Source organism: Bremia lactucae, linkage group LG6, assembly GCF_004359215.1.
Source record: "Bremia lactucae strain SF5 linkage group LG6, whole genome shotgun sequence".
Taxonomy (NCBI): domain Eukaryota; phylum Oomycota; class Peronosporomycetes; order Peronosporales; family Peronosporaceae; genus Bremia; species Bremia lactucae.
Window position 1 is genome coordinate 5,041,799 of NC_090615.1, and position 15,135 is coordinate 5,056,933.

The window sequence follows — 15,135 nt, forward strand, 5'->3', positions numbered from 1 at the left end:
CATTTGCTATGCTACACATGCATTGGACAACTCAAGTTTCAATTTCTGTACAGCTATGCATTAACGTGCAGATAATAGTGCTGAACTGTAAATTGAAGACTTCAACGCTGAAAGTGAACACGATTTTTTTCGACCATTTATCGAATCCGACGCTCAAATAAAAATTAATTTACAGCCTACTTTTTTCACAAAGATTTTTCTTAAAAAGTGAGGCGGATAAAGCTGCGGTAAGAGCACAAGGAAATACAGTTTCTAAGAACATTCGGAGTGTGGATAACTATTGGGCTTTTGACTGGATTAGGTCTTGTTCCCTCCTGGCAAACCGCTGTGAAATGTAGCTTTGTCCATTTCGTTGTCGTCGTTTTCTTCCATAATTTCGTTAGATTTTGACAAAACAACGCTGAAGCTTTCGTGAGACGAGAAATTACGATACAGCCGGACACCAATCTCGAGTTATGGAACGGCTACATTGAGGAATAATTGTGTCCAGAATAAATGAAGAATCAGAAAAACAGCAGGATTCTATTTTTTCCGCCAAAAAAAAATGATTGAAAAAGCTTTTGCTCGATAAATTTCAATGGACTCAAATGGTTTAAGCTAAGGTTGGAAGCTTAATTTGGAAATGTCAGCTAAACAAGGCTGTCTCTACAGAAGGTTCTTATCTTTTTCGCTCCAGCGATGTTTTTCCTTCGATAAGATCGTAGCTGAACAGCCAAATTTTAACGGCAACTGTAACGGGGCACCTTTCCGCTTGTACAGCTCAGTACAAGCTACTGACAGTATAGGCAAAGTGCCTCCGGACACGGGTGATCTGTTACGTTACTACTCAAATATTACCAAATGTGGTAATATTTCACAATATTACCAAATGTGGTAATATTTCACTATATTACCTATAAAGATAATATTCCCTATTACTCTATATTATTACTCTTACATGTAGTAATAATTATGTAACGGGCTACCCGTTACAATCGCCCCCCACTCGCTAAAAGTCATATGTGCTGGGCACATGCGTGAATATTACGCTTGCCTTGATGAGTGTAAAGGCTGGGCACAGCGCGCATAAAGTTGTCAGCCACAGCGGGGAAGCGGTTTGACCGTCTTCTCTCCCGTGCGCCAACCGTTACTTTAGTGAACTTTATTATATTACAGAGAGTACTATTAAGTCTCTTTGCGAATTGTTGGTCTGTAAAAGACTCACAACTGTTTCATCGCATGGTTAACAAGCCCATGCGGTGCGCCTCGAAGGTGATCAATCCAGCAGCTGCTCGACTACGTGAAGCTGCTTACGAAATAAAATCAGCAGACGCTCAGGCGTCTGCTGCGGGAAAAAACTCGCCTGCTACAACAATTGCAGGTGCATTTTATGAGTCGAACATCCTATCCGACCCGAGACTATATGTAAAAGCCACCGAATCATCCGGGGCCGATGCAGCCAAACCAGCGGGTCCTGGCACGTCGAAGAAGGAGTTATTTGATAAAATGCTCGGTTTGTCCGACTCGTATGATGAGAAGTCATCCTCTACTGACTCCGACTACAGCGAGAATGCTGGTGATATTGTGCAACAGCAGGAACAGAGTGATTATATAGATCACTTCGAAATGAGTGCTATCTTGCCTGCTAACATCAGTCAAGAGGAAAGGGCCCGCAATACGTTGCGTGATGCTCCTCAGAAAAAGCCTTGGTTGCCCACGAAGAGCAACTTGACTCGTTGATCGGGAATGACCAATGATCGTTATAAGATTCCGTTGTTCGATTCATCAAGGATTCATTGCCCTGGTGAGGACTTAATCGATGTTTTTTTCCGACATCGATGGTACTGTGGGAAGCAACAACCCAAGAATTTGAATCCCTTGTTTCAAGCTTGGGATGCGTTTGTACACAATGTTCTGAGTGTGGGCCGCGAGGCCTGGCTTGACAAACTTGTTACGGTTCGTGACCGGTTTGAAAAGAGATCATTCGTCGGTGCACGCTTTAAGCTGCACCGTTTGTCAAGAGAAGCAGGATTACCTTGCCTCTCGTGGGGAGACCCATGTCCTTGCTGCTTCAAGGACGCTATTCATGCGCCTAGAGAGGCGTACTCCCTCGATAATCCGTACTGGACGGCACGAATCTCCTACGAGATTCGCGAAGGGATTGATAATTTGCAATACCTTTACAAGCGTGCCAAGCGCTCTTTTATCGATGTTCCTTGCGGACCATTGGGTGAAACACGTAATACTGATCAACGAGATTCGAAACGCCATTCCTCAGTTGGGAGCGAGACTTTCAAGTATCATGCGAGTATTGGTAGCCTCGCCAGTGAACGAGGTAGCTCATTCGAACCCCTCTCAAGTTACCGTGGTTTAAAAAGCGCTTCACGAGGCAGCACTTCTCATTCTGCAATTTTATCAAGGGATGAGAAGTTGGAGGATAAGTCAGGTTCGACCTATTTGTCGGACCCGAATGTTGAGCGACATGCTCACAACCACGTCCTTCGCGAGTTACGGGGGGACTTGAAACGTGAGCGTGACGCTCGCAATGACTTAACCACAATGATACAAAGCTTTTGCGCGGATCGGTTGGATGACCGAGCAAAGCTTGCTATCGCCCAATTGGAGAGCGAAAGAGTATATAAAACCCTTCGTAACGATCTGGCAGCAGCTCGTCAAGAGATTGCATATTTGAAGGATCGGATGCAAGATCGAAGCAGGAAGCACAAGTCTCTCGTGGAGGTTCTGGAGCGCGGGGGCTATATTCGCCCCCGAAAGAAGCCTCGTAGTAACAGTACCGATGGAGGTTTCCAACGCAAGATGTAGGATGTATGCGCAACCTGCGAGGATTTTTTAGTCGTGAATGCAATGCCTTGGCGGTGCACTGCATGAGAGCAGGCCGACATACTTGAGCAGTAGTTTGTAACTGCCCATTTATGTTTGGGTAGATATTCCATTGACAGCAGGACTAGGTCATTAACCTAAATAAATTTTTACTTTCCATTTTTTAACGTTTTGTTTCGGTCGGTCCACCGCGTCAGCAATGGAGTGCTGCACGAAACCATTTTAACTAAAATTATCGTGCTACTTTAATAAATTGAACTGAAAATTAAAATTGTAATTTTTTCCTTAAGTAACTTTTCATATGGTAACCATTAATAAAGAGAAATTGTAGTCTTAGTGTTTTCACACACTAAAATCGGCGCGCGTAAAACAACGCTAGTTCGTCTCATTGGCCAAGTATTGTCAAATAATTTTATTGCTAATCGCAATGGCTCCGACTGGAGGTGCGCCGTGCATCAATCGACCGCGAATATTTCTAGGAGCCAAATTAACACAAATTCAAATTAGGAACTCGTCTTCGCTTTAAAAATGCCCGGTCAAAGAAGCCGCAACAGGCCAAGAAGGTCCCGTCGCTCAAGAATCGCATACGAGGTCTTGAGCGCTTTTTAAGTCGTGGAGTACGTTGGTAGAGGAATTGCCAAGAATGCATAACGGTCGATAGTAATCGTTATGATGTTGTATGTAGGGAATAGCTGATGCTACGCGAAGAGCCAAAACGACTGAGTTAAAGCAATTGAAGGAGGAGGTACGGTGCAATATATTGACAAATGTAGTGACGCGCGCTGATAGTCTTTATTGCTAGCAAGAGAAAAAAGTCTCAATAGCGCAAGAGAAAAAAGGTGCTGAAAAGTGCAAGAAAGTGAGTGATTGATTTACAGTCGCTAACTCTTGCTTATTTTTTAATTCTTTTCGCACATATATTTTTTCTGGTAGCCACGCTTTTTTGAGCGTGTAAAAGTCATGCGCAAACTTCGGCAGGCAAAAACCCGCCTACAGGAGGTAAAAATAGTTGCAAATTATTGCTACTGTGGCAATTGTGTAACCTTTTATTGTATTGTTGTATGGTATTGATTATATGGTAGACACGTGACGATGCGGAACGAATCGAACACGAAAAGAAGCTGCAGACGTATCGAGAAGAGATGATGTATATTTACTACTTTCCAAAAGCTGAGCCATATCTATCGCTATTTCCATCAGTTCCGCACTCGATAGCGAACCAAAATCGTCTAAAAGAGCTATGGATTGCAGCCATTGCTCGCTTCGAGCACGAGCAACCAATTCAAGCATTTGATCAATTCTGTTGCATTGAGAAGGATTCTAGTACTACGACCGAAGCAAGACCTGCGGTGGAACTTTTGCTTAAAAAACCCTCCAAAGAACAATTGAAGAAGCAGCAAAAGACCCGTAGCAAACGTGACAAAAATCAAGCAAAGCAAAAACGTGTACCAGCCCTTGTTGATCAAGATGACGACACGATATTGGAAGCATCAAAGGCTAGCGACGAAGGAATTCCAAGTCACGAAAAACAGGAACCAGACGACTTTTTCCTGTAACTTGAGGCAGACATCCTAAGATCTTGAAGAGAGCTCTTCATAATTGTCACCGGATGCGAAGAGAGACTCATTAAAGGAGACAATAGAAAAAAATAGCGTTAAATCAAAATGGATGGACCGGACGTTGTTTCAACAGCTTGTTGCTCGGAGTCAGTAATCATTTCCGCTTCAGCATGCGAGGCCGCAGCCAACGCAGTCATATTAGTAAAACTGAATGATCGAAACGCATCCGATAGGCTTGACTCTTCGGGGTTCCCGTACATACCACTAGGAAATCGAAAGTGGCTATTATTGTCTTCTAGTTCAATTACGCACTTGTCATGGGCACCATCTTCTCGATCAAGTTCATCACTTGTCCATGCAGCACCTGCGGTAGAACTCGAATGCTGACTTCCAGTATTATTTGCACCTTCCTTCATCTCGCCTTCTGTCAAGTCAATTAATCCAAGTCCTTGTTCATCGCTTTCAGGACCCGAGTCAATCAGATTTTGTCTCTCCAAGCAAAACGGATCGTCGGAATCCTCGTCGTCTCTAAAAATATCTGTAAGGTTACGATTATTAAAGTAGCTTGTATCATTTGGTCCTTCAAGTGTCGGTACAAACGGTGGAATGGATTCCAAGATTGTCTCCCAATTGATGCCTTTAAAAAAAGGATGAAATTGAATACCTTCCCAACTCATGCGAGTTGCTACATTTGGGTCAAGAAGCCTGTCGATTAAATCCATTGCTTCGGGTGACAAACACTTTTCACCGTCGGGCCACAAAATTTGTCGCTCAATAATATTGTGGAAAATTGCATCGACCGTGTCGTCGTTAAACGGAGGAAATCCAACGAGCATTTCATACAAGATGATTCCAAGAGCCCAGTAGTCTACCGGTGGTCCATGAGGGAGGCCAAGAATAATTTCAGGAGCAAGGTAGTCAGGTGTCCCGCATCGTCCATATGTATTGAAAGCAGACTTTTTCTTTATGGATACTGAACGACGTGGTTGATCATGATGAGGTAATTCCCGCAACAAAGTGGCTGCTAAGAGGTCAGCATCTTGCGACATTGAAATATCGTCAGGCTCCGAGTCCGTGTCACTAATTGTCACAGCTTCTTTTGATAGACCAAAGTCGGTAAGCTAGAAAACGCGAGATGAATGATTAAAAGGCGACAAGAGGGATGGCAACAAGCTGCTTAAATGATGCAATGGTACCTTGACGTGGCCTGTCGAAGAAAGAAGAATATTATCGGGCTTTAGATCCCTATATCACGACGAGTTTAGCGCGTGAGCCAATGCGTGATCCATTGCATCCACAATAATACCAATCAATCCGTACCTGTGAATGCAGCCTTTTGCATGCAAGTGATTAAGCGCGATTGCTATCTCGGCAATATATACACATGCCACCTATTCAAATCAATCGCGTCAGAAACACATTTGTAAGACATTGGTGGTTAAAATCGTCTACTAACCTGTTCTTCAAGCTGTACAATACATTCTAGCAACGACATGAAATCCCCACCAGGCAAATATTCCATGACCAAGAAAAGATTGCGCCTACCATTGTCATCATTATTTGAAAGCCGTTAAAATAAAGCTACTTTGAGCTTTGCAACATCAATGCTTACTTGGTTTGAAAGGTCCAGAATAATTTCACAACAAAAGGGCTTACGACACTGGCTAAAATATTTCGTTCCGTCTCAATTTGTTGAATCTGGAGCAAGCAGACACATGCTCAGTAAATTACAATGACACAATATTCCAAACAGTGTTTTACCTGTTTCTTTCGTACCAAGTGCTGCTTGGCCAGCACTTTGATTGCATATTGGTCACCGGTTGTTTTTTTTCGAGCAAGATATACTTTACCAAACGCTCCCTTTGAAATCGGTTTAACAATTTGAAAATCACGAATCGTCACACGACATGATGGTGTTTTCAAGCTTGATCGTCGCGATGTACGATAATTATCGGTACTCTCCATTGTCATGAGAGATTTCGTACGTTTTAAAGGCACATGCTCCACCTCAACACGTGCTTGTTGAAACATAACTTTATGAGATGCTCGGACTTTACTCATTTTTGCATGGATCAAGTCACATAATTTTGCACAAAAGGTCTCACTTCGGTCCAATTTCATTGCGTGTGCATCTCCTTCAAATTGCTGCAATTGTATTCGCTCGACAATTTTCACGAGTCGAGCACATAGTGCAAAAGCATTGACACTCGTGACATCACAGGTTGACGCTTGGATAGCCACGACACGTAATGCATGAAAAAGATGCCTCTCTTGTTCCATCATGGGGTTCAATGTAACATCCGAGAGCGTGGCATTAATTAATGAAGTGAGTCGCATCAATGCATAATTAATCCCATCCGCTTCTAATTCTACTCGCTTTGACAGCACACAGAAACTCGTATGGTCATCTAAACTCGTTGCTTCGATTGGTAACTCACATAACTTGCATACAACCATGGCTTTGTGTCCTTTTCGAAACGTCACTGTCATAGGACGAGGACTAGATTGTAACGTATAAAGCACATCTTCGGCGGTCATATCACAAACATTGCGTTGATTCACAGCTTCGATTGATAACCCTTTGACTAATGTTTCATGATTTGGTATCGCCACGACTTTATTTGCCCACGTTTCGTTATGCACGCGTTTAATCACAATTTTGTTGTTCTTCTGAGCGTCTACTGCAAATTCAAGACCAAGAAATCCTTCCCCAAACGTCACATCAAATACATAAAGTGGCTGAACATTGTTTAAACTGTCTTCTTGGTCGTCAAGTCCATCATCGTCGGTCAATGTGTCTTGATTCTCATCATTACAAGCACCGCGGCGCCATTTGATCTGATTCTTTTCCCAACGGACCAACACGTCTTCTAATACGTCTGGTGTCGCGTTCAAAAGTCCAGAATGCGACATAAAGTCCATTGTTGCGCTACAAGGAGGAACATGAAGTGTATATTGGCGTTGTAGGCGCTGTGGCTTAATTTCCAGCTGCAATTCTTCGTGGAGACGCTCTAATTCGCTACTGCTGGTGCTACTCGCGGCACTTGGGCGCCGGCTACTATTGGTTTTTAAAAGCTCTAGCTCGGCCACGCGTGCTAACGCGAGCTGCTGTGGCCGCTCTGTCATGAGAAAATGCTAAAGTGGCGGCAAGAGGAAGAGGCGTTGGTGAAACGTACGAGGTGCTGCGTTTTTTCTTGAGTTTTTTTTTCAATTGACACTCGGATTTTATAGAAAAAAAAAACGATTTTAGCGCCATGGAAAGCGGTTAGCAAAAGCCTTTACGTTTTGAGGCAACATTTCAGCCTTTTGTCGCGACTTAAAGAGGCCACGCTGGCAAATGTTTGAGAATCCGAGTGAGGGCAGTTGTCTTTCAAAAGTGCATTTGCGCGATGACTGACATATCAGTGGCGAGTAACCGTGCTTTGTTATTTAGTCTACGACGGAAACATAGATTGGACACATGTTGACGTAAATTTACGAACTGCGACCTCGAGATCGTGCGCTTTCACCCGTGGATAACTTGTTGCTTAGTATCAAATAAAGGATTTGCAAAGGCCTTTTAAAATGAAGTGACTTGTATGCTAGTTGAGACCTTTTTGATTATTTTTGCGAAATTTGCATATTCATTGATCAATCTTCATTGTAATAATGCTGCAGATGTGGTCAGCAATAAGATCGAGGTGAACATGTGCAGTCCCGTGTCGCCGAGTGAAGTTAAAAAAATTCTTATGGCATGCTTTGCACAGTATAATGTTTGCTTCCATATATTGATACGTCGCCAAAATACGGGAATCAAGTCGCCAAAATATGGGAACCATCTCCTCAATATGTATCAAATTGATTAATTGATTTGACACCTCTTGGGATATAATCATGAACATAGAAACATTTTTTTGCGGTACAGAATGCGAGATGTGCTCGACATTTTAAAAAATTGCTAACTTCTACACGGTAATTATGATAATAGAGTAAAGCCACGATAAAAAGGATGTAATTAGAGCAAACTTGCGTTTCACTAATAAGACGACATCCTTCGCCGCACGCGTTCAAAACAGTCACACGTTTCTTACTCAAAATTTACACGTTGAGCGTTACGAAAGCACTATCGTCAATAAAATGTAACAAAAAGCACAACAAAGGACAGATCGTGCCCAGAAGCTACTTACAAAGTACACGGCCATCAATTTTATTGTTGCGTTTTTCGCTAACAACGGCAATGACGAATTCGTCAATTTTGGTGAACCACATATCTATTTCGCGTAGATGCTGCATAATAGAAGGTTAATGCTTAGCAGCTGCGTTTTGCGCGTCGACACGGATACTGGATATAAATATTAAAGCAACGTTTTCAAATTCGCGCATAGCTCCTACTTTTTGCTTTTCCGATTGTAAGCACCATCACATTTTGACAAAGTAGAGACATATAATTATCGATCACCGACGGGCATTCTTTTTACCATTAAAGACCAATTAACATTTGCATAGGAATAAATACAAATTAGCACTCTTTCAAGCATGAGGCCGGTTTTTTTACTGCGCGTCGACAGTAGAAGCCATCGTTTGTAGGATAATTATCAGTCCGTCTGTTCAGTCTAAGCCCCATCATCAACAGGCCAGTTTGCATGCCAACGCAATATTTATGACAAGAATCAGTTATGTCCAGTTTGCAAAAGCCCCGCGACCTTAATGCCTCTTAAGTTTCTACAACCTGTTCATTTTGGCCGCGTTCATTGGCTGCCAAAAATAGTGTAATTGCTCCGTCGCCTTATGTTTCGCTGATCATGTAGTCATTTCAAAGCTTGACAAGGAATCGCTGCTTGTCGTAGCGCAAAACAAGTCATCGTACGTCATTCTTGCGAGCTCGCAATAGCATCGCTGCGTATTTAATGGCGGCTTCTTGCAATCAGTATTAATTCGTGTATGCTGCAATTTTTGATTCTCAAGTCTTGATGCCTGCTTCTAAAAAGCGTATCCAGAATCGCGGCCCACTTAACGTAGGAACCCAACAAGTTCCTGCTGCATTGAAAGACTGGGTACACATTTGGCATGGCGTGCAAGTAAATAATAGTGTTGATGAGACGTCCATTTTCCACGCCGGTTCGCGTTTTGAAGAAATGCCATTCTGGAAGCAATTCATTCGCTTGCCTGCCAACTCGCTCTTTCCGAGGGTCTTGACTTTTGCGAATCCAAGGAAAAAGTATAAAGATTTCTTATACGTTCTCTTAAACATGCGATGGCCCATGTTGCTTGCGGTCCTATTTGGGATTTTTATGGTGAACATTTTCATCTTTGCGATGATTGCTTGCGTGATCTGTGGACAGCCGAAACAATTTTTTCAGGCTTTTAATTTAAGTTATCAAACGTTTACAACTATTGGATTCGGCGTGGTGTACCCAACAGACACGTGTAGCAATATTGCAATGTCTGTCGAGTCTTTTGCATCCATGATGATGGTATCGGCTATAACGGGTCTAGTCTTTGCCAAGTTTGCAAAACCACGGGCAAAAGTGGCATTTAGCAAAGTTTGCGTCGTGCAACCGTATGGAAAAAAATATCTCGCCCTCGTCATGCGCGTTGCCAATGCGACACAATCTCAAAACTTAACACACGATGTCATTATGGAAGCTGTTTTTAAGGTCAATTTACTACGTGTGGAACACAAATCGGAACAAATTCGGGCCCATGACGACAAAATTCTGGAACAGCAACGGTGTTCCCGTAGTGCTGCAAACGGCACGCTATCCGACTCAGAAGATGCAGTTATTGACAATACCAGCTCGCACACCAAAGTCCTGACGTCCTACAATTTAAAATTGTTGCAAAATAATTTCATCACGTTTCGAATGGGTGTGGCAGTGGTTCACGTCATTGATGAAAACAGTCCACTCTATGGAATGTCTGAAAGCGATTTTATGCAGTCGGATATGCTCGTCGAAGTGTCCATGTCAGGCGTTGATTCGACGCTTCAAGACACAGTGTCGGAACGATATATTTACACTGCGGCGAGTGTGAGGTGGGGGTACCGATTTGCTGAATTGATTGATTTTGATGAAGATAATGCCCAAGTGATTATGAATTTTGCCAACTTGAGCTCCGTGGAAACCGCTTCAATTGATGATGCATGCTATCTTGAGACAACGGCAGGAGATTCCATGGAAGAGAGCAATACTGGACCCGTACGTAACGTAGCTCGAAGGCGTTCGCATCGAAAGTCTCGTGTAACGTACTTTGAAGCCGAGAATGATCCATATCATGACGATGCGATTCACGAAGTTCCCGCGGAATTCTCCGAGTCTTTTATGATGAGTACGAGACCCGAGTCTTGGGATGCACAGTCATTAACAGACAGCGTATCGTCGCATTCGTCAAAGTCTGGCCCGACCATCTTTTCCATGGGATTGGAGCCATTGTTTGAGCCTCTTCTTCATCAGCCGTTTGGGACTCAGCGATTACAAAACGCATCGTCAAGTGAAGTTCAAGCTAGTCGACGAGGGGGATTGCGAGTTTGGAAGTCAACGAAACAGGTTGATGGAGAAGAGGCAAGTCGACGGCATAGTGGGGCAAAATTAGTGCCGATATATGCCGACCCGATCGTCCAATGTTGCAATCCTCATCGTGTTACGGAAAACGATGTAGAAGATATCAAATCGGTTGAAGAATCGTGTGTTTTTCAAGATGGTCACCCGCAAGGGAAGACTGACAGTGGACTGATTGATGAGAACGTTCGAACAATTTCGCATCAAGACAACCATAGTGGTGACTTGGAAAGTGGGAATTGTATCGACGTGAAGGGTGAAGATTGTGAAAAAATCGAGACGATTCGTCAGGATTGGGACGATCCAACTCTTCGACTTGTTCGTGCTCCATCCTCTGCATCGGCAATGTCTGTCGAAGTCGAAGATACGCCTCGTTTCTTGCGGATTGTACCAGTCCACATTCCAAAATCGTTTAGCTTTATGCGAATTTATCAAAGTGCGCTTCATGTCGGGTGGCCTAGAATTATTGTCGTCTTTGTACTGTCGTTCTTGGTGATTAATTTGTGCTTTGGATTGCTCTATTTCTTGGACGTGACCCACCTTGTAGCATACGACGAAATCAATGTAACGGACTTTGAATTGGCTTTCTATATGAGTGTTCACACTCTTGCGACCATTGGCTACGGATCTATTGCTCCAATGTCGAACGCTTTGTACATGAATGTCATTGTTTTTATCGAGTCAATGGTAGGAATTGTAACGGTTACAATTATCACGGGCATTGCATGGTCCAAGTTTGCTCGTCCTCGGGCTCACATTCACTTTTCGTCCAAAATGACCATTTCAACCATCTATGGCCACCGTTGTCTTGTATTTCGAGCCGCGAATACACGACATTCCGGCGAAGTACATGAAAACTTTTTCCGTATCGGGGTGATCCTTACAAATCGACGCACTGGGCTTCGACAGATGTACGACGTGCCACTTGTGACGGCCGAGTGGCCATCAATAAAGTTGCCGGCAACACTCATCCACGTCATTAATGAAAACTCGCCGTTTTACAAATTTCATTCAATCGACGACCTCTCGCAATCACGCGTTGCCGTCATTGCGTTGCTCACGGGACTTGATACCACCTTTTCCGAAAATGTTTATGCGCGCAAAATGTACTTTTGGGACGACTTTGCATACAACATGCGCTTTGCGGACTTTGCTGTGATTGAACGGGATTGCGTTCTCGTGGACTACAAGCGTTTTGATCGTTTAATCTCCGAGGATCGAGATGATTACAACAATACGGCACCTGTACTCTCGGTAAGGTCGTTTGTTGCAAACTTGCTATGAGTTGTAAATATGTGAAGAAATGGAATAACAACAAAAAACAATAGTTTCGGTGCATGAGCATTCTTAATTGTTCCATCCGCTACTAATGCGCTCTACCTAATGTAAACTGGTTTGTTAATGACTTTTGAAAATGCCTGTTTTCGTGTTTCACAATGGGACTCTTCGTAAATTTTCATTGCAATGGGCTGTTGTTTACTGCGCATAATAATAGAATGACAATGTGAGAGCCTCTCACGCCAATAAAGTGTGCTCATTAGCAACAAGCACACACAAACCGTAATGCTCGCACTCGCTCAGCACTTGGTGGGTGAGTCGAAAAGTACTTGAATCGAGATTTTTTTTCGACTTGACCCAGTGAAGTGTTCATTAAAATACTAGCGCGAGGATCATAGCACGCTTGCGCCATAAGCCGTAGCCCAATCGAGTCGGCTTCGAGCTCTAGCTTGCGAGAAAACGGTAAATCCACGGCGAGCTTTATTATCTATAAAATTGTGCAACCAAATTAGTCCGACAAAGATCCAGATCAATCAATATTTTCGTACCAGGTCACTTAATTGTCCGTAGTCTGGAAAAACGAGCGTCAGCAAACCATAGACCAGCAGACTAAAGGATATTTTTTCCGCGCCGTGACCTGCCTCATCCAGGTTAAACCAATTGGTTACTTCATCAGCCTTCTGCTAGCAATCAAAAACAAATTATTTACGAACGGGCAAGGCCGTGAGCGGCTTCGTGAAACATAACCGCTGCTAAGGTGTCCTCGTTGCTCAAAATCTTAAATAGGCCTGAGTGTACAAAGACTTTGCCACCAGGAAGGCAGAAGGCGTTGGGCTCTTCCGATTCAATTACGTGAAAAGTCCACTTCATAAATGGCGCGTTTGAATTCTGCTCAATCATGCGACCAACTCGTGCCACTGCACGCGACATCTATAAATTGTTAAGGTGAGGATACCGCTTGAGCGACCGCAATAGATTTTACCGGATGCGACTTTGGCATCAGTCGACCATTGCTCATAATTTCACGATACGCTTGTTCGCCAAGTTGCTCCTCGTACTTCCGAGACAGAAGCATGATACGACGTCTGTTGGTTAGCGGCATAGTCTCTACATGACTTACAACATACACTACATAAGCAGCTCAGTAGGCATAGATCATCAAAAAGGTGGGAAAGTTAGATGACGCACATCCAAGGGCACTTGCCGATACAACAAAAAGCGCCTTGAATTTGAAAGGCATGCGCTCCCAGTCTTTGCGTCGATAGCGAACATTCATAAAGCCAATTGAATAGGACAAACAAAATTGTAAGTCCAAGAACGTCCCCTTTTTTAAATAAAATTGTCGTGATGTTTGCCTTGTGTAAAGTACATAAGCATTTGGAGCATTAAGCAGAGGTTCTTTAAACTATAATTAAGTAGATTAAAAAGCTAGACTTCCACGGGTGTCGCTATACCGATGGCCATTGTATTTGCATGAAATTTATTATCGAGCAATATCAGGCTGCGAACACAAGCAACTACTTCACCATGCTCACCAGCGACCACGGCCTCCTCCAAATCCGCCCCGCCCACGGCCACCACCTCCACTTCCGCCACGACCAACAAGGTCACGCAACTCACGAGGAACCTCCTGCTTCGCTTCTTCTAAAATCTTCACCAAAGGCCCAGCTAATCTTCCATTGTTAGAAGCGGTAAAAAAGGAGATAGAAGTTCCCTTAGTGCCAGCACGAGCCGTACGACCAATACGATGAATGTAGTCTTCAATATTTTTAGGCATGTCGAAATTCACGACATAGCGAATATCTTTAATATCCAGACCACGAGACGCAACATCTGTAGCGACGAGGATCTGAGTCTTGCCTTCCTTGAATTCTCGCAGCACGTAATCACGTTCCTCCTGCGACTTATTTCCGTGAATGGCCTTACACATGTAGCGGCTATTGCGCAAGTTGCGACTGAGTTCATCGGCACCACGTTTTGTCTCACAAAAAATGATGATGCGGCCTCCCTCGTAAATATCACGGAGGTGGTCCTGCAATGTAGAATACTTCTGATGATCGTCCATGATCTCCACAACCTGCTTAATCTTTTTGTTCGCAGTGAGTTCTAGTGAGCCGACCGTTACTTGTATGAAATCCGTCAGAAAATCGTTTGCTAGTGTCACAATTTCCTTCGGCCACGTCGCGGACCACATTAGAGTCTGGCGGTCAGGCCGAATTTGACTCATAATCTTTCGAAGCTGCGGCTCGAAACCCATATCCAGCATGCGATCGGCTTCGTCAAGCACCAAGTATGTGACACGACGCAGGTTCGTTTTGCCCATGCTCAGCATGTCAATCATACGGCCAGGTGTACAAATACAGATCTCGACACCACGACGAAGGTCAGCAATTTGCCCTCCTTTGGGAACACCGCCGTACACACACGTGTTTTTGATCTTAGAGCTTGCACCAAATTTGTTACACTCGGCTTGAATTTGCACCGCCAGCTCACGTGTAGGGGCAATCATCAGGACAATCGGTCCATCTCCAGGCTGGAGATACGGCTGCTCAAACACCACAAAAAGATCAAATGTTAGTACACATTACACACCTACTTAAAACTAGTTGCACGAGAAAGCAAACACAAACGAGCGCCGAGGGATTTGAGGTGTTCGCGTGCTGCCTTTTCTTCTAGCCACCTCTCACAACGCACCAATGCAAATTTCGCACCGAACGATTGTCAGAAGGACGTCAAAAATAGAAGAAAAACACAGCCGTGGTCAACCAGCTGAGAGCGTATCACAAGTGGTCGAGACCGAATCTTTCAGAATAATTGACCCATACTTTCGCATCAAGAAAAGAATCAAAATCTCCGCCAACTCGACCGACGCTCCAACACTAATAGACGCGTCCATATCAACGGAAGATATGAATAGTACCTCAACGGGAACTTGTCATTTT

General features: G+C 43.7%; 5 protein-coding genes across 5 annotated transcripts; 2 read left to right on the forward strand and 3 right to left on the reverse strand.

Annotated features, from left to right (window-relative positions):
- Positions 1–3,247: 3,247 nt before the first annotated feature.
- CCR75_000293 (uncharacterized protein) lies at positions 3,248–5,769 on the forward strand (the record flags this gene model as incomplete). The annotated part of the gene is made up of 7 exons (XM_067958401.1): positions 3,248–3,263; positions 3,328–3,437; positions 3,506–3,565; positions 3,623–3,679; positions 3,754–3,819; positions 3,903–5,500; positions 5,576–5,769. 6 exons carry the CDS (start codon positions 3,248–3,250, stop codon positions 4,374–4,376), a joined length of 783 nt encoding a protein of 260 aa, XP_067818052.1. The 3' UTR covers positions 4,377–5,500; positions 5,576–5,769.
- On the reverse strand, positions 3,810–7,505 carry CCR75_000294 (uncharacterized protein; the record flags this gene model as incomplete). Its single annotated transcript, XM_067958402.1, has 6 exons — positions 3,810–5,500; positions 5,576–5,624; positions 5,700–5,770; positions 5,836–5,920; positions 5,992–6,077; positions 6,141–7,505. 6 exons carry the CDS (start codon positions 7,503–7,505, stop codon positions 4,475–4,477), a joined length of 2,682 nt encoding a protein of 893 aa, XP_067818056.1. The 3' UTR covers positions 3,810–4,474.
- Positions 7,506–9,328: 1,823 nt separating this feature from the next.
- CCR75_000295 (uncharacterized protein) lies at positions 9,329–12,199 on the forward strand (the record flags this gene model as incomplete). Its single annotated transcript, XM_067958403.1, has 1 exon — positions 9,329–12,199. One exon carries the CDS (start codon positions 9,329–9,331, stop codon positions 12,197–12,199), a length of 2,871 nt encoding a protein of 956 aa, XP_067818057.1.
- On the reverse strand, positions 10,925–13,469 carry CCR75_000296 (uncharacterized protein; the record flags this gene model as incomplete). The annotated part of the gene is made up of 6 exons (XM_067958404.1): positions 10,925–12,394; positions 12,475–12,680; positions 12,742–12,830; positions 12,907–13,123; positions 13,176–13,321; positions 13,382–13,469. The coding sequence occupies 6 exons, from the start codon at positions 13,467–13,469 to the stop codon at positions 12,292–12,294; spliced, it is 849 nt and encodes a 282-aa protein (XP_067818054.1). The 3' UTR covers positions 10,925–12,291.
- A 52-nt stretch (positions 13,470–13,521) lies between these two features.
- CCR75_000297 (uncharacterized protein) lies at positions 13,522–15,089 on the reverse strand (the record flags this gene model as incomplete). The annotated part of the gene is made up of 3 exons (XM_067958405.1): positions 13,522–14,738; positions 14,820–14,865; positions 15,019–15,089. The coding sequence occupies 3 exons, from the start codon at positions 15,087–15,089 to the stop codon at positions 13,725–13,727; spliced, it is 1,131 nt and encodes a 376-aa protein (XP_067818055.1). The 3' UTR covers positions 13,522–13,724.
- Positions 15,090–15,135: the final 46 nt, after the last annotated feature.